Here is a 17,477-nt window from a genome sequence, read left to right on the forward strand (position 1 = left end):
GAAACTCACAAACCTCAAAGCACACATTATTTTTTTTTCCTACCTCTTTTCCCATCTAGAAGGGTAGCCAGCAGTGGCAAGCAAATGAGTGAATAGGACCAAACAGAAGCCACAGTGACCAAATCTTCTCTGACTCCCGAAGCTCTGGCGAGACTCTGGACTAAAGAGAGACTTGAATGCAGTGTTTCTCGAAGCATGGAGCTCTAGTCCATGGATATGAATCACGCAGGGCACTTGTGAAAATGCAGATTCCAGGGCTAAACCCAGGATCGAATGAGCTGGAATCTCTGGGGGAAATGCTGAGGAACCTGCCTTTCAACAAGCACCGTAGATAATTTGGCTTCTGATGCACAGTGGTGCCTGAAGATCATCGAGCTAAGGCGACACTTCTCAATGATCACCTACCACCAGAATCTTAATGAGCTTGTTAGAAACAGATTTTCTGAGCTCCACCCCCAGCGATTCTGGTTCAGTAGGCCAAGGGTGGGGCCCAAATATTTGGTTTCTAACATACTCCCAAGTATACTGTATGCTAATACTGCTGCTCTGCAGACCACACTGTGGGTAACAGGCTGTAGCTTTTCATGAACCAGACATCACTGAACTGTGCAGATAATAAATCATTGCACCCAGAGGTTCAACGCGATCTTCGGATTCATCAAGTCCAAACTCCTATCAGATGGTTGAATTTCTTCCACATGGTCAACCAGCCCTTGAAATGCTCTTACCAGCAAAGATGAACCATGAAGCGCTCTGCCACACCAGAGACGAACCGTTCACTTATACCAGATCAGTCACCAGCTATTACCTGTGCAAGGCTCTATGGGAGGTGCTGCTGCTGATGAAAGAATTGTTTCAGTGAATCATGACTAAAGATTACAGCTCTCTTTTCCCATTTGCATTTGAAAATGTGTTATTGTGGAGCTACCAAAGGACATCAGTGTTCACTATTCATATTCAGTGAGGAGGGACGAGGCTTATAGCTTCACAGAACTTACTTTCATGAATTTTTGCTTTTATTTTTCTCCCCCATAGCTGGGTATGAAGCAGCATTACGAACTTGGAGACTATATAAGGAAACGATATGGAAAGTTCTTGAATGAGTCCTATAAACATGAACAGGTAGGTTGGGGAGCTAATAGTGGGAACCACGTCCCTTGAAAGAATTTAACATAATGTATTTGTAAAAGTGCTTTTGCCTGTTTCCCTAGGAACTTATACAAGTCAGAGATGTTGTTTACAAGTGTACTCCTCTTTATACAAAAATTTTGTTCCTAAAAAAAATGTATGAATACAAGTAAGTTCAAAATGGACACCTACAGTGAATACTTTGGCTTGGCAGGTAGCCACCACTTAATTGGTCTCTTGTAAATTCAACCATGGGCATATCAGGTCACTTTATGCCACAGAATGCTCATCATAATGTCTCTTCCATTGGGGATTACGATCATGATTCTACCCCAATATCTGCTAATCCTTTGGTATGGCTGTCCTGCCCTTTCTCAAATATACTATTAGCTCCATAGGGAAAAAAACACCACACTTCCGCTCAACTGGATTCTGCTTTGATTTTCCCACTTTAGGTTTATGTTCGAAGCACAGATGTTGACCGGACTTTGATGAGTGCTATGACAAACCTTGCGGCCCTATTTCCCCCAAAGGGTACCAGCGTCTGGAATCCCAACCTTCTCTGGCAGCCCATCCCAGTGCACACAGTCCCTCTTTCTGAAGATCAGGTCAGTATTCTGGGGAAACCGGGAGGTTCCACTGGGCCTGGAAGGAGGAACTTGTGGATTTGGGAGTCTGGGCATTTCTTGGGCTGTGCAGTCTTAATTCTCTCCTAATAAAGGTGCAAAGGACAATGTAGAGCATAAAAAGCCCTAGGCAAGAGAGAGTGGGATCAGAATTTCTCTCTGGATCTTTATAATCCACCTTGTTCTGCTGCTCTTTCAACTTCTGACAGTTTGTCCCTCTGCATCTTATATACACACGCACACACGGCTCTCAGTGTTCTTTTGGTGCCCTGCATAGGGTTCTCCTCCCTCCAGAACATCCTAAGATCTCTCTACCTACAAATACCACCCCCCACCCATGGAAATCCCCATTTCCTGGTAGGAAAAAAAGAAAGATTTGAGTCCATAATTGGTGCCCAACACTTTATATGTGTCATCATGTTTACCTTTCGTAACAACTATGAATGGACAATATTATCATTCTCCTTTGATAGCCAGGGAAATAAGGGCTCAGAGAAGTTAAATAAACTAAATGGATCTGAAGCCACGCAGCTGATAAGCGTCACTACGGGGACTAGAACCAGGCCCGTCTCATCCCAGAGCAATTTCCTTCCCTGTAAACTAGTGGTCCTCAAAGTTAGTTGCATGTCAGAATTACCTGCGACTTGTTTTAAGCTCCTGCTGCCCAGGGCACACCCCGTAATAAATCAGAAACTCTGAGGGTGGGACCCAGGCGTCAATATTTTTTTTTAATCTTCCTAGATGATCCTAGCGGACAGCTAAGTCCAAAAACCACTACCATTAACCAAGTTGCCTAAATCAGGCTGTTTGAGAGAAATTCTTAAATTTATCTACACTGGGTGGGACTGACCAAGAATTCTTTAATCTTATCAGAGGAATTGCTGGGTTTTTTTAATAGTAGTAAATAAATCTAACTAATTTTCCAGGTGTGGAATACAAGACTGTATGGAGGAAATAGTCTGGGACAAGGAACCCTTCCTAAGTCCCCTGCAGTCACATTATCACCATGACTATCTCCTCTCCATGACTGAGGCTTAGCAAGACTCTGGACCTAGGAGGTTGCCCAGTGACCTCTGGGCAGTTTGCGATCCCATTTGCCTTGTCTGTACTCTGAGAAATGTGACTTAATTGCTGAATCTGGTGACTTAGAAGTTTTTCCCAAGTGCTTTGTAAAAACAACGCGACCCTGTTAATCTCACCCTAGGTAAATCTACTCCAACCAGATTTTCTGGTGTTTCCTGAAAAGACAGGCTGATTTAATTATGCCTCTTTACAGAGTCGGGGTGACTCGTTATGATAATCAGTTCTCAGGAGTTTGTGAATGTTTTCTTCCAAAAAGAAAAAAAAAAGTATTTTTACCACAGCCTATTCTGCATAGATTAAAAAAAAACTAGACAGAAGCACCAGATTTAGCCAGTGTAGGCCGGGCTAGCCATCTGACTCTTAATCCTAAAAGACAGTGATTAAATTACACACTGGGGAGAATATCGGTGCTATTAGAAGAGGAAGGAAGAAACAGGGAGAGTGAGGCGGGGAGACAGAAACAAGCAAGATTACCTACCTTTGGCCTCCAGCTACCTACTCACTAAGATGCTAACATCAACCAAGAAATGTAACAAAATCAATCAATCAGCAAAGTTACTCCCAGAGCTGTGCTAAGTGCTATATAGAAATAGAAGAGAAGTACGAGGCCAGCTTTCTTCCCTAATTTATAATCCATCTGATGAAAAAAGATTCGTGTGTGTGTGTGTGTGTGTATGTGTGTGAAATGTGTAGAATGCAACACAAGATGGTAGGCAGTGATTGCAAGAACAGGCTGGAGGAATTCAGAGAATGAGTCGCAACCTGGAGCAACTACCAAAGGTCAATCATTCATTCAAGCCTTCAGGGACAAAGTGATCATTTGAACCAGACCTTGGAGGCGGGTGGGAAGGGAGAGGAAGGCAGCCCAAAAGCGTGGCTTTGGGTGGTTGTAGACTGCTTACCCTTCTGTGTCCAGAGCTCATATTTAGAAAGAATGGCAGTAAGACTGAATAACTGTGTTGGGCAGCGATTAGAGAATCCAGATGTAATAGCCAGAAGGAATCGTGAGTCCTCTGGGCTAGGTTACTATCCCGTTCGCCTTGGCAGTCCTCCAAGAAATTTGACTTAATTGCTGTATCTGGTGACTTCAGAATTTTCCCCAAGTGCTTTTGGAAACAGCCTGAGAGTGTGACGCAGAAGGAGGGTTAAATTTGAAGTTGGAAAAACCTAGGTCTGAGAGCCAGTTACCATTCCAGATGCTTGATCTTGAGTAACTTCTCTGTGCCTCGGTTTCCTTTTCTGTAAACTGGGAACAACAGTCTCCACTTAACTTCGTCGCAGGGATTTGTGACAACCAAGTTAGCTAAGAAAAAGACTGTAAACTGCAAAATGCTGAACAGATGGTTAGGCGATTTATTCTGTTTCTTTTCAGCCTGACTCTTTCAGTATGTGGGATGAGAAAACTAAAGTCTAGAAAAGTTAAGTAATTCATTAAAACCTAGACCTTCAAATGAATAGTCCTGTGCCATTTCCATCACCAGTGCCATTTCTCCTATGGAGAAATTTGAAAGCAGGTCAGGGAAATTTACATGTAAAACAGGGAACATTAAAGAAACCTGTGTGCCTTCTTCAGTTCTGATGGTGGTGCTCTGGGGCATTTGTCTGACAATGGCTTGGAGGGGAAAGACAGAGCCTCCGAAAATAACTGCTGAAGCCATTCAGGAATGAGGAAAGGAAGCCCTAAATTTAGATAGCAGAGACAGCAGAGGAAGGAAAGCAAGGTTAAAAAAAAGTTTTCTTTTTTTCCCTTTTTTAATGGAGGTACTGGGGATTGAATCCCAGACCTTGTGTGCATACTAAGCATGCACTCTACCACTGAGCTATACCCACCTCCCCTCAAAAAAATGTTTTCTGAGTAGCTACTAATATGCCAGGCCCTGTTCTAGGCTTTGACAACACAGTAGAGAACAAGATAGGCAAGATCCTGGCTGACCTTGGTTTTATAGGAGATAGATGATAAAGGGTAAGTAAATACAATACTTTCAAACGGCAGTGAGTCCGCTGAAGGCAACAGAACAAGGAGATGTGATAGTGGCCGGGGCAGGATAGTTCAAAGAGCTGGGGTGGGGGCCAGGGCCAGAGTGTCTCAGGCAAGGATCAGTCTGTGGAGACCCCCAGCCTATATGTTCAGAGGGCAGCAAGGCCTACCCTGTCGCTGGAGAGGAGTGAGTGAGGGGTCCTCAGTAGAAAGGCAGGACAGAAAGGTCATTAGGGACTAACTGAATTTAGATTTTCTTCCAAGTAAAATGGAAAGCCAGTGAAGGTTATCATCACAGAAAGGCATAATCCGATTGATGCTTTAAAAAGAGGAGCTTATACCAAAAAATGAAATTAAAAGGATTAGTGTCAGTTCTATGCTGAGGATGAATTGTGATGCAAACTGACCAAAGGGAAGCTGTTTGAAACACGGATTACGGTGGTCTGGACTGGGAGGAGACAATGAAAGTAAAGAAAAAGGGTCTATTTTGGAAATACAGTTGACTCTTGAACAACAGAGGTTTGAGCTGAGGTCCCCTTACATGCAAATTTTTTCCATAAATACGTACTATAGGAATACACAATCCCCATTTGATTGACTTCCCCTGGATGCAGAACAGTGGACACGGACTGTAAAGTTATAACGGATTTTCAACTGCATGGGGGTTGGCTGGTGGCCGTAAGCCCCATGTTGTTCAGGGTGAGCTGTGTTTTGAAAGTAGACAAGCAAAAGTGATCAGTCTGAAGCAGGGTGATAAATTTCATCACTGACAAAAGTGGAAACGGTTAAAAATGAAAGCTGAGTTCAGGTTTGCACATGTCAAATTTGAAGAAGAGAAACATTTAACTAGTGGTGTCTACCAAGGGCTGGCAATACTAGCTCAGGTGAAAGGAAGGGCAACAAAATTAACTTAGGAGTCACCAGCTTACAGGGAAAACTACAAAAGATTGTCTCATTAACTCATTTTAGGATGATCCACTTTGTCCTTATAGTAGGTTTTTAAATATATTTTCTGTACATTTAGTATGTGCCCTCATTTCGCACAGTCTGCAAATTTGCAAGTACTTATTCAGTGAATGGTGTCGACTGAAATAAATGTGCAGCCTAAAAGTTGAGAGTTATGCTTTATTTGGCAGACATTTCTGAGGACTCGATCCCCTTGGAGCCCAGGATGACAGCCTCTCAGATGGCTCTGAGGGACTGCTCCGAAGAGGTAGGGGAGGAGCTAGGATATATAGGAGCTTTACAACAAAGACCAGGTAGTTGGAACAATAAAAGATTGCTTGTTATCTAAAGAAAATGAGGCATCTCAAGTTAAAGAATTAAGTGCTTTTCCATGTATGGGAGGAAAAACATTTGGGCTCACTGAATTCATTCCTTTGACAAGCACCTAGCTATGTAGGGCCAGTGTCCTGTCCTTTCTTATTCTGAGTCCCCTCAGAGGGCACCACTGTGAGTGGCTGCAGAGGCCGGGCTGCAGGCTTGTCTTCACTGGGGGGTGGTGGCAGCCTCTGATGACTCGATGGCTTCAGCATTCTTTCTTTACTGATATGGCTTGCAGTATTTTTCCCTCACAATGGTTAATCAGTCTCTTAAGATTCTTTCCAGAATCACAAATTCAATTCTCTATACTCGTGTGTGTGTGTGTGTGTGTGTGTGTGTGTGTGTGCGCGCGCGCGCGCACAGATGCAAATCTAGTGCTAGAAATGAAAGAGGTCTGGAAGGAAGCAAGGTAGCAATTATCATTTCACATGGAAAAACCTGAAAGTGTGAATATTTACCAACAGCACAGTCCTATTTAAATGAGTTCATGGGGAAAAAAAACCTTTTGAGTTCTGGGTACATATCCCACTATTTAAGACCTGCAGATCATGTATCTCTTTTCCCTCAGTTTTAGAATTTTCATTCAGCTCAAAACACATTTGAATCTTTCATTCAGGTCACTTTTCACCGCATGAGACTTAGAATATGGCTGCAGCATCTTTAACAAACATCTAATTAATAAAAGATTTATGACTTTTCTTTTGCCCTCAGTTGCTATACATGCCTTTCAAGAACTGCCCTCGTTTTCAAGAACTTGAGAGTGAGACTTTGAAATCGGAGGAATTCCTGAAGAGGCTGCATCCTTATAAGGTTAAAAAAAAAAATTATCATTTAGTGGTGTTCAGAAGTGTAAGGGCCAAGACAAAGCGGGAACCTCTAGCTTCTTAGAAGTGTGGAGGAGTGGGTCTGCCGGTGGCTGACAAAGCAGTGGGTTTGAATGTTTCACAGGGGTCATTCGTCACTGCCTGGTCCCCTTCTCTGTATGGGAGCCACAAGCCAGTATAGAAGCCAGTCCCTTTCGAATCCTATACCCACGTCCCTAGAACCAGGTGAAGGTACGTGGCTGGACCAGAGTAAATGCAAGTCTAAAATGGTCTGCCTTAATGAGGCTGAGGCACTGCGAATACTGTCTTCATATTCAAAGGTTAGTCTTTTTTATTTTATGTCTCCAGTTTGTGAAATACCCCTTTTCACAACTATACAAAAGGTAGATATAACACTTTGTACTTTTAAAAATAATGTTTTGAATCTGTAACAGAATCCCATGGTTCAAAAACCAAAAAATTTTTTGAAAATACCATGGAAAATCTCTCTTTTGGACTATAATTTTGTTTTCTGACCAGTCTTTGGTCAGTGTCAGTGTTTATAAAAAAATTTTTGGAAGTCTCTTCTTTCTTTTTTTACGCCCCGGAACAGTTGAAATGGTGCTAGGATAACTTACTCTCGAAAAGTTTGGTAGAATTTCTCCACAAAATTATCTAGCCCTGGGGCTTTTGTTTTGTTCTGTCTTCTTTGGCGGGGGAGCTCTTTAATAATTATTTCTGTTCATTTTATGGAAATTCATTTGAGTCAATATTGACAATTGTATTTTCCTAAAACAATTATTCATCGGACAAACAATATCTTCCAAAGAAATTGCTGCCAATTCATCAGGCAGATAACTGACCAATAGGTTTCATTATCGTGACAATCCAGGAATAACCTAGAGGCATGTTTGTATCCCAACCGAATTTCACCTTTACAGCCAGATACCAGGCCCTGTTTTGGTTACATTTTCCTGGAGTGCTTCGGCCTGAGGCACGGTTTCATTTCTCACTTGCTTCTCATTTACGTATGAATTATACTTCACCTCCTTCCAAAAAGAATTTGAGGCAGCACACGTCAGTCTGATTCCAGGACCAACCAGAAACATGTGGCAGGAAGCCAGCAGGTACCCACATTTTTAATGTAATAATGAGAAATGATCGATTAGCTTTTGTAAAATCCTTTGGGTTGCCATTATCATAGCCAATATTACTGATGCACTTTTTTGTGAAGAACAGCATCTGTTTTTGGTTTTTTTCATAGAGGTACCGGGCATTGAACCCAGGACCTCATGCATGCTAAGCATGTGCTCTACCACTGAGCTATTACCCTTCCTCTTGAGAATAGCAGCCTCAACAGGACAGGTTTGTCCCACAGGGGACACGCGTCAATGTCTGGAGACATTCTGGGCTGTCACACTGAGGGATGGGGGATGCTGTGGGCATCGAGTGGGTGGAGACCAGGGATGCTGCTGCACACCCTGCAGTGCACAAGGCAGCTCCACAACAAGGACTCATCCAGCCCAAAGTATCAGTAATGCTGATGCTGAGAAGCTCTGACGTAGAATTTGTTTTCTCCGTGTGTGTTTCAGGCTTTTATAGAAACCTTGCCAAATCTTACAGGATACCAGGGCCAGGATCTTTTTGAAATATGGAGTAAAATCTATGACCCTTTATTTTGTGAGGTAAGAGAAAAAATATCCAAGATTAACTTACAGTCTGACTTTATGACTTGTGCCTGTTTTGAAGCAAGTGACTACATTTTCTTTGCTTTTTGGAAGATGTATTTCTTAGATTTCCTTTGACATTGAAACGTGTGTCAAGACTTCTTTATATTAACTTGAAAATTCTGACTCCTTCTCTCTGTTATTTATATATTCACCCTTTAGAAAATTGTAATAAAAATTGCTTTTTCTATGCCTTGCTACTCACTTATTTTTCAGTCGTTTGGGAATGTTGGGCTCCTGTCACGGATTTTAATGGAAGAAGCAACGTTCTTGTACAGAAAGACAAAAAAAAAAGCCTGATTTCTAGATAAAGAAATAAGCAAGCCAACTTTAAGTCAGGCTATTAAAATAGGTTTATCAGCAAGACTCTCTCCCTTGCTGTACAATAAACACTGTAGCTAGAGAAATTACTATTTTTCCAAAGCTACATGGCATTTTTTTTTTTCACGCATCACCTCCACCTGCTGGCCAAAAGCAATATTCTGTAATCCTGTTTTCCCAACCAGTTCCCCGAATCTTGAGGCAAAATTCTGACCACTCACGACTCATAGCCACTTCTGATTCTGAGGTTGTCTTGAGTGTCTCGGGGAGGGCAATTACTTTCATAGTTCCACCTCCGTAGCAAGTGACGCAGTTGGCCCCACTCCATGGTAGAGTTCATTGACCCAAGCACACTCAGCGTTCACTTTATCATCAGCATCTCTTTCAAGGAAGTTTTGTGAGTCTTATACAGGAGGCTTCAGTGGAGACAAGAGCCCACATTTTGGTACAAGTCTGAATTTTTTCTTTATTCCTTACTTCAGTTTGGTCTGAGCTAGTGTATAATGTGGCCAAGGTGTGTGGTTTCTTTTTCACCTCTCTCTCACTTACTTCCTCTGTAGGCTACTTCACTTTGGTCTCCTCTTTCTTGCTCGCTTTCTCTCCCTCTCAATCCTGCTGCCTTTGAAACTGGGGGAATCATAATCAACTCTTCATAGCAGGTAATAAATACTGGCACAACATCTTCGCCTACCCTGTCGGGTAGCTTACTCATCCACTTAACGAGTATTCACCAAATGCCTACTGGGTGCAAGGTGCAGACTTTCCCCAAGAGTCAGTGAGCTAGAATCTGGGGTGGGGGAGAGTAGGGAGCAGGGACATGATTGAAGGCCCCAGTAATATATGACTTTTCCCAGCTGTCTTCTCAGGCCACTGGCATAGCTTGTAAAACAAAAAAGCATCAGCCAAGCCTGTCCCCTTTTACCTTTCCCACAAGTGCATAGAAAGATGTCTAAACCTTCCATAAAGGAGTGAGGTAATTTCTTACCCTCTTGCAGCCTTACGCTGCCAAATAGGAATCACCCCTTTGATCCACAGTGAAGCCAAAAGCTCTGGACTTGGTGGGAAGGGGCAAATTCGTTCCTGTGAGTTTTTCTTCTGAAAATCAATACCAGTATTTATCACAAAGTAAAGTTTTCCTAGAAAGAAATGACAGGACAGGAAAGGCTGAACCCAGTAGTTCTTGTAGGGGAAAGAAGATAAAAAGTTAACAAAGAGGACAGTCAGAAATAAAAATGCACATTTATTTTTTTCTGTTTTCTTTGCTACAGGGTGTTCACAATTTCACTTTACCCTCCTGGGCCACAAAGGACACCATAACTAAGTTGAAAGAAATATCAGAATTGTCCCTCCTGTCCCTCTATGGAATTCACAAGCAGAAAGAGAAATCTAGACTGCAAGGGGGTAAGTGTGAAAAGTAAATGAGAGGAGTGTATCGGATTCGTAGTCGAGGGATCTGGGTCTGAGTCCTGGTCCCACCATCAATCAGCTACATGGCCTTGAATTAGACACAGAATTAATCACTCCTGCACCAGTTCCAATCTGCAAATGGGAATAAGAAAGGTGCTTATTCTTAGGTAGTGAGAACTAACATGAATGTATGAATTCAAAAGACTTAGCACAAATAGTACCTAGCACATTATGTACGGTCAGACATTACGTGTTATTAAAACCATTAATATTACCCACTCGAGGCCTTCGTTTTCCCATCTGGAAAGCAGAAACTTTGAGCTAAAGCTAAATGATAACTTTTCATCCCTTCGAGATCAAAGAATCAAGGATTTTGTATCTGATCCCCATGAAAATCAATTGTGTCTAGGGGCCTACAGGATGAATTTTTCAAATGGGAGGTGTGGAAAAAGAAGCCTGAAAAGAAACCCTTGGTGGCAGCCACTGTTGAAGCCAATACAGTGTATTTTGCAGGCTAATTGTGCCCTGTAGTTTAATACATATTGCAACTGACAAGGCTATGACACAGCTTAAATGTTTTCCATTGGTGCTGAAAGGCGTTTACTTCTCAGTGATGCCTCTTCTCAGCTGGATTTGGCCCTTTGTACCTAGGACATCCGCTCCTAGTGAAGGCAGAGCCAGGCAAGAGGATGCCCAGCTCCTGTAATCAGATTAGATGGGTGGAAGACGCAGCCAGGACCAGGCAGGATGAGGAAAGATGCTGAGGTCTCTGAGGGCAACTGGGTGGCAGGTTCAGGTGTGGTTGATGTTGGCATTAAAACTAAAGATGGAGAGCAAGAGGAGGTCCATTATGTCCGGTTGATATAAAAATGAAGAAATTTGAGGTCACAGGAGATATTCCAAGTCATAAACTGCAGACAGTTTAGGGAAAACAGTAGTTCCATCAGGATTCTAACCAGTGCCAGACCCTGTTCACCATGAGGTCAGCACAAGTTTAGCAGAACCCCAGGAGAACACATAGATGCAAAGCATCCTGGAGGTTGGGCCAGACAGGGAGGATGCTGACTCAGGGCTGCATAGCTAGGGAAAGAATTCAAGTCACCAACCAGGAGAGGAGTCAATTATAGCTACAAAAGCTCGTATAAAGAGGGAAGGAAACTGTCACCAGAAGAGCCGCTATCAAGGTAGGAAGTCAGGATGGTCAGAGCAATTTCATACGAAATGAACAAAGTAGCTTGGGGCAGATAACTTCGGACAGCAGTTATGAACGATGTGATGGAGTTGCAGACCTGCTGGTGCAGAGTCCCAGTTGCATGGTGCAGAGGTGACGACAGTGTGAGAGTCCTTACTCCATGCCGAGGGCACGAGCAACTAGACACAGCCCTTGTGGATGGGAGAGCATCCAAAGATGAGTCTTAGATGGAACCTGATGTGTTAGGAAAAATGAGCAGGCAAGGCACAGACTGCATCTGGGGACGGAGCCCAGGATGCAGTTCAACCCTATGTACCAAGCAACCAAGGATGCAGAGGGTGGAAGCTGGGCCTCGTTGGCTGCACAATCACCAGATCTCATTCCTGAACAGCAGGGGCCAGCAGGATGACTCAATTCCAAACACATCAGATGGTGGAAGCAGGACTCTTCATTTTCCCCAACCGAGTCGTGATGAGCTCAAAAATGGATCCCCTCTCTATTCAAAATGTGGTCCACGGAACAGCAACATTAGCATCCTTGAGGTTGTGGTTAGACATGCAGAGCCCTAGGCCCCACCCCAGACCAGCTGAATCTGAATCTGCGTCCTAATGAAATCCCAAGGCGCCTCGTATGTATGTATGTATGTACGTTAGAGCTTCAGAAGCACTTTTCTAAATTCAGGAGATGGTAAAGAAAAGGGGCAAGGAAAGCCGGGCAGGAGTTGACAAGAGTCTAATAACAGATGCGGGGATCTGTATCTGAACGAAGACGGACTTTTCCCCAGCAGTGTGCACATATTTTCTCTTTTTCCCTTTGGCTACTAGGGACTTTGGGGAAGTCATTTCCCCTTTCGGAGTCTCAGTTTCCCCACCTGGTGAGTGCACTGAACTAGAGTCTATCATAGTCCTTCCCTAAGGTGTTCTCTGGATCTTGGACTCTAAGGGCTGACACTCGTGTGGACACACTTATCCTAGTTTTCTGGGGGAACCCTAGTGCTATTGATGAACCAGCAAATTTTCCCTTGGTGATTCGTGCCAAGAGGCAAGCTCAGCCCATTGTTGAGATCTGGCTAGGCAAGAGAGATTTGTCAACTGCGTGCTTGTTGAATGATGACGCGGCTGAACACAGTCCTGCAGAGGAAACGTGTTGTCTGGGTGACAGAGTCACACGGGAACATCAGGGCTTTGACTGGTGTCCCCTGATCTTTGTCAAAACTTACGCTCCATCAATAGGTTTCAGGGGTGACACTTCAGTAATATCCTCCTCCCACTCCACCCCCTACCCCCCGGCAACACACACACTCCCCAGAAAATCCGTAGGCTATTTGCTGAGGCTAATTTAGGAGTATGCGGCTGGTCATGCCTGCATCAAGGGGAACCTCTTCATGCTGTAGACTAGAGGTTGGCAGGAGACAGCCCGCAGGCCGGATTCAGACCACTGACTATTTTTTGTAAATAAAATGCTGTTGAAATTCAGCCAATGCACTGAGGTAGTATCTTTGGCTGCTTTTGTGCTTCCACTTGAGAATGAAGGGTTTTGATGGAACAGGTGGCCCACAGAGCCTGAGGCATGTACCGTCTGGCCCTTTACAGAACAAGTTTGCCACCCCTGCTGCAGCCCAGGAGTGAGGGAAGTGAAGTTTATGCCTTCACGTAATGATATTTTGTCTGGTGTATGTAGATTAAATAAATGACACACCAGGGAACTTAGAAGCTAGCTTCTGCTGCAGTGAGACCTGACAATTAAGAACAGGGGTTTTAAAACCAGACATGCTGGGTTCATTGAAGCTCAGTCCCTTTGCTTACAAGCTGTGTAATCTTGGACAAGTTGCTGAACGTCTCTGAGCCTCAACTTCCCCTCCTATAAAACACGATCATTGTCATGCCAGAGCCTGCAGATGGTTGTGATGGTTACTCCTAGTTTGTCCTGGGACCACGTGGACAACCACCCAGAACCAAGAGCTGATACCATATTCCATTATCGACACTGAAGTCTGCTGCAAAGGCACCTGCTGTCGAGGGACAAGTTGCTGATGAAAGATGGCTGCGGTGACTCCCAGAAACTCAGAGTTCAGTTCCAACGGGGCATGAATATCAAGCTGGAGTTCTAAAGGGCTCCCGGAGGGCAACCTTCCCTGAGGCAGAGAGATGCAGACCTGCTGGAGCTGTAGCATCCAGCTCCTTCCGTTCTTCATCAAGGAAGGCCTGGCATCCACAGAAAACTGAGCAGCTCCCTTTCCTTGGTTAACCCTTTATTGTGCTTATTGGCATACAGACCAACAGACAGTTTCTTCTTACTGTTTTATGAGCTTTTGGACGAGAGGAATCATGTCTGACTCACCCTTTGTAGCTGTTCAGTGTCTGTTTGCTGCGTGGACCACAGAGTCCAGGATTATAGTCTGTTAACATCAGTGTCCTACAAAGGAAAACTGGCCATCTTGAGCCGGGAGCCCACGTGTACCATGGAGAGACTACCAGCAGAGACACAAGGAGCCGTCAGGGGACGGTTGCGGAAGTCCCTGAGGCAGCACGTTCTCAGAACAGCACCTGACACCCCAAGCTACCCCTCAGCCCTCAGTGTCTGCCAGCAGGACGGAGACTCTGAGTCGTGTGTCTGCCTCAGAAGCAACAAATGCAAAGGGCAAAAGCTTTTTTCTACTGATGGCAGATGGAGCCCTCGGATGAAAGCTAAAGATGCCGGCTGCCCCCCAGTAGTGACACCCAGCATAACCTGGAGAAATGGTCCACAGAAAACAGTCCGTGCGCTGTGCAGATGCCCGGAGCTGCTTTCCCCATGCCTCTCACAGGTGTGACTGCAGGAGGGATGAAGACAGAGAGGTCCATGCCATGAGATCATCCCAGGCCTGCCCTAGAGAAGAGCACTGGCCAACAGCTATCTGAGAAAAGCCTTCTGGAATTCCTTCCCAGTTCATCAACCTCACAACTTGAGTTTTAACAAAACCTGGTATAGTAGCATCCTAACGTGCCAGTCCAGCTCCCCTGCCCCAGCTGTGTGAGTCACCTGGTGGCTCCAGGCCTGTCTCCTCCCCTAAGAATGGGAGAGAGAAGTCAGGGTTCAGTAAAAGAATGTATGTAGAAGGGAGGGTATAACCCACGTGGTAAAGAGGATGCTTAGCACGCACGAGGTCCTGGGTTCAATCCCCAACACCCCCTCTAAAATAAATAAATAAATCTAATTATACCCACCCCGAAAAACAACCAAAAAAAAATATGTAGATGACACTCCTCACACACCACAGTGTTCAAGCACAACCAGTTCTTGCCTTTCCTTCGTAAGTCTTGAGAACCATGACAGAGAGAATCACTTAGTATTAGTGAACAGAAAGCGTATGAACTAAAATATAAGCCCCATTTGATTCAGCTGCATGTGGATCTGTTGTCTTTAAGGCGTCCTGGTTGGTGAAATCCTCAATCATATGAAGAGCGCAACTCAGCCATCAAACCACAGAAGGCTCATCATGTATTCCGCGGTGAGTGCCTCGTCTCCCTTCAACATCCGTTTGTTCAAGGGTGCGAGTTCTTTCAGGAGCCTCATTCCCTTCATCACCATTTCCCTATTACCCTATAAATGGTAGACCCCTGTTAAAATCTTTTAAAATTAAATACATATTGGGAGTTGGAGATGTGCAAATACTAACTACTATATATATATAAAACAGATGAAAAACAAGTTTCTTCCGTAGCGCACAGGGAACTATATTCAATATCCTGTAGTAACCTATAATGAAAAAGAATATGAAAAGGAATACATGTATGTATATGTATGACTGACACATGATGCTGTACACCAAAAACTGACACATTGTAACTGACCATACTTTAATAAAAATTAATTTAATTAATTAACTTAATTAGATACCTAATTCTAGCCCTCAAGGAATTTACAGTCTAATGCTGACAAAAAGACAAATGAGCACACAAACACCATGCAAAGCAGGCTAGCATTGTCATTCATGCCAGCGCCTCGGTGCCTCAGAGAAAGGAAGCAACACTTCTGTTCCAAACTAAAACCAGAGCGGCAGCAGGAGGGGAAAGGGGGCAGCAGGGTCACAAGGAGAGCTGAGTGCACAGGACGTGGTGATGAACTGGAATGTGGGCAGAGGGCAGTGGTGTGGAAGGTAAGCCGCAAGTGAAGGTGATGTTTCAAGCCTCAAAGACTGGGAAGAGGGTGGAACCATTCACAGAGGCGGTCACCAGCCTGGTGAGTGTGCTGATGAGGCAGCTGGGTTTGAAATGCCAAGGGCATCCAAGGAGGAAACTTCAGGTGGCAACAGAAGAGGGCAAGGGAAGGTGAGCTGCGACTTGAAGTTAGAGCTACGTTTGGCTGGAGAGAGGAAAGAGAGAGAGCTTGGAGAAGACATCCGTCTTGAAGCAGGAGCCAGGGAAATAGACACTGTGGAGGGAGATTGCTGAGGATGTACCACGCACGGAAGTGGCTGTCCGTGGAGTCTGGATGACCAAGGAAACAGGACATGGTGCCCTGACTCAGGCTCCCACCCACTTCTCCATAACAGTGGATTTCTCAGATATGGTTTAGCTGGAGAAACCCAGGCTTTCATTCAGCAGAGGATGGAAGAGGTGACTAAAGATACAGGGAAGTTTATTTATTGTCTGGAGTTTCAAATGGTGTAGGCTAGAGAAAGAACTCATGGAGGGAACAGAGTATAGGGCTTCTTGGAAAAAGGCAGACTTGAAATTAGTTGATTCTTTTGATTTTTTTAGTTTCTAATCTGATTTCCAGTACTAACTTGTTGTGTGGTTGACTTCTGGCAAGTCATAAATCTGTAAAATCCTTTTTTTTTCTCTAGTAAATCAGCACTAACTCCTTTTGAGTATGTGTATACTGCCATATAGTTCAGGCAATCAAATATTATGCCCATTTTGTAGATATGCAAATTGAGGATTTCTTAAGATTAGATAGCTAATCAGTGGCAAAACTAGGGCTGAAAACCAGCCCCCTATGCCCTCCAGCTATTCTGAGATAAACATTTAACAATTATCATTAAGCTACACACTCTACTTCCTTACATTTTATTCTCTCTAACCATTTATAACCTCATATATTCTTCTCCAAACTTAAAATCACAGATCATGCTAATCTATAGAAAAAAATATGATCTAGCATTAATGTTTTCCGAATTATCTTAAAATTTAATGAAAATGAGTGAAACAAGCTAAAACAGAGATATATTCTATTGGGGAAAGGCATGGAACAAAATCAGAAGACTTGGCTCGAATTTACTTTCTTCCACTTTGGAGACATATGACATTAAGCAAGCTAATTAATTTCTTTGGGTCTCAATTTCTTCATCTTTTAAAAGGAAATAATGATATATATATTAAATCTCACTACCTACACCCAGCAGATACTCAACCAAAATTAGCCCTTTCCCTCTCTACTTTTTAAGTCACTGGGGTTATGGGAAATTTAACTGCATCAGGAACCATTGTGGTGTTCTACAAGTGTTTAGTACATACCTATGGACTAAATCTGAACCAGACATAAAGATCAAAAAATGTTTGACATCTCTGTTAGCATGACACTACCGTGAGTGCCCTCCAGATGGCGCTAGATGTCTACAACGGAATCCTTCCTCCCTACGCTTCCTGCCACTTAATGGAATTGTACCTGGAGAAGGGGTGAGTGTCTAAGAGATGCTTTTCAAGATTAATATCACTGGACCCCAGGCTTTGTTATTGTTGTTGTTGTTTGTTGTTGTTGTTGTTGGCTTAAGGGTTTTGTCTCTGGTTGTTTTGGTTTGGTTTTATATTCAGAGGGAAGAATGGTGGCGAGTTACCAATATCTTTGCTAGTCATGACACCTTTTTTCTGTACTTTATTTTATTGGGAAAGAATGGACAGACGCAGT

General features: G+C 43.7%; 1 protein-coding gene across 1 annotated transcript in view; it reads left to right on the top strand.

Moving 5' to 3' along the window:
* ACP3 (acid phosphatase 3) overlaps nt 1–17,477 on the top strand; it is a 47,541-nt gene that overhangs the window by 13,092 nt on the left and 16,972 nt on the right. The window contains exons 3-9 of the mRNA XM_006214571.4: nt 1,036–1,122; nt 1,584–1,736; nt 6,850–6,948; nt 8,534–8,626; nt 10,258–10,390; nt 14,996–15,078; nt 17,145–17,248. Coding sequence (XP_006214633.2) covers nt 1,036–1,122; nt 1,584–1,736; nt 6,850–6,948; nt 8,534–8,626; nt 10,258–10,390; nt 14,996–15,078; nt 17,145–17,248 — 752 coding nt within the window. The remainder of the gene's footprint in view (nt 1–1,035; nt 1,123–1,583; nt 1,737–6,849; nt 6,949–8,533; nt 8,627–10,257; nt 10,391–14,995; nt 15,079–17,144; nt 17,249–17,477) is intronic.

This window comes from Vicugna pacos, chromosome 1, assembly GCF_048564905.1.
Source record: "Vicugna pacos chromosome 1, VicPac4, whole genome shotgun sequence".
NCBI lineage: Eukaryota > Metazoa > Chordata > Mammalia > Artiodactyla > Camelidae > Vicugna > Vicugna pacos.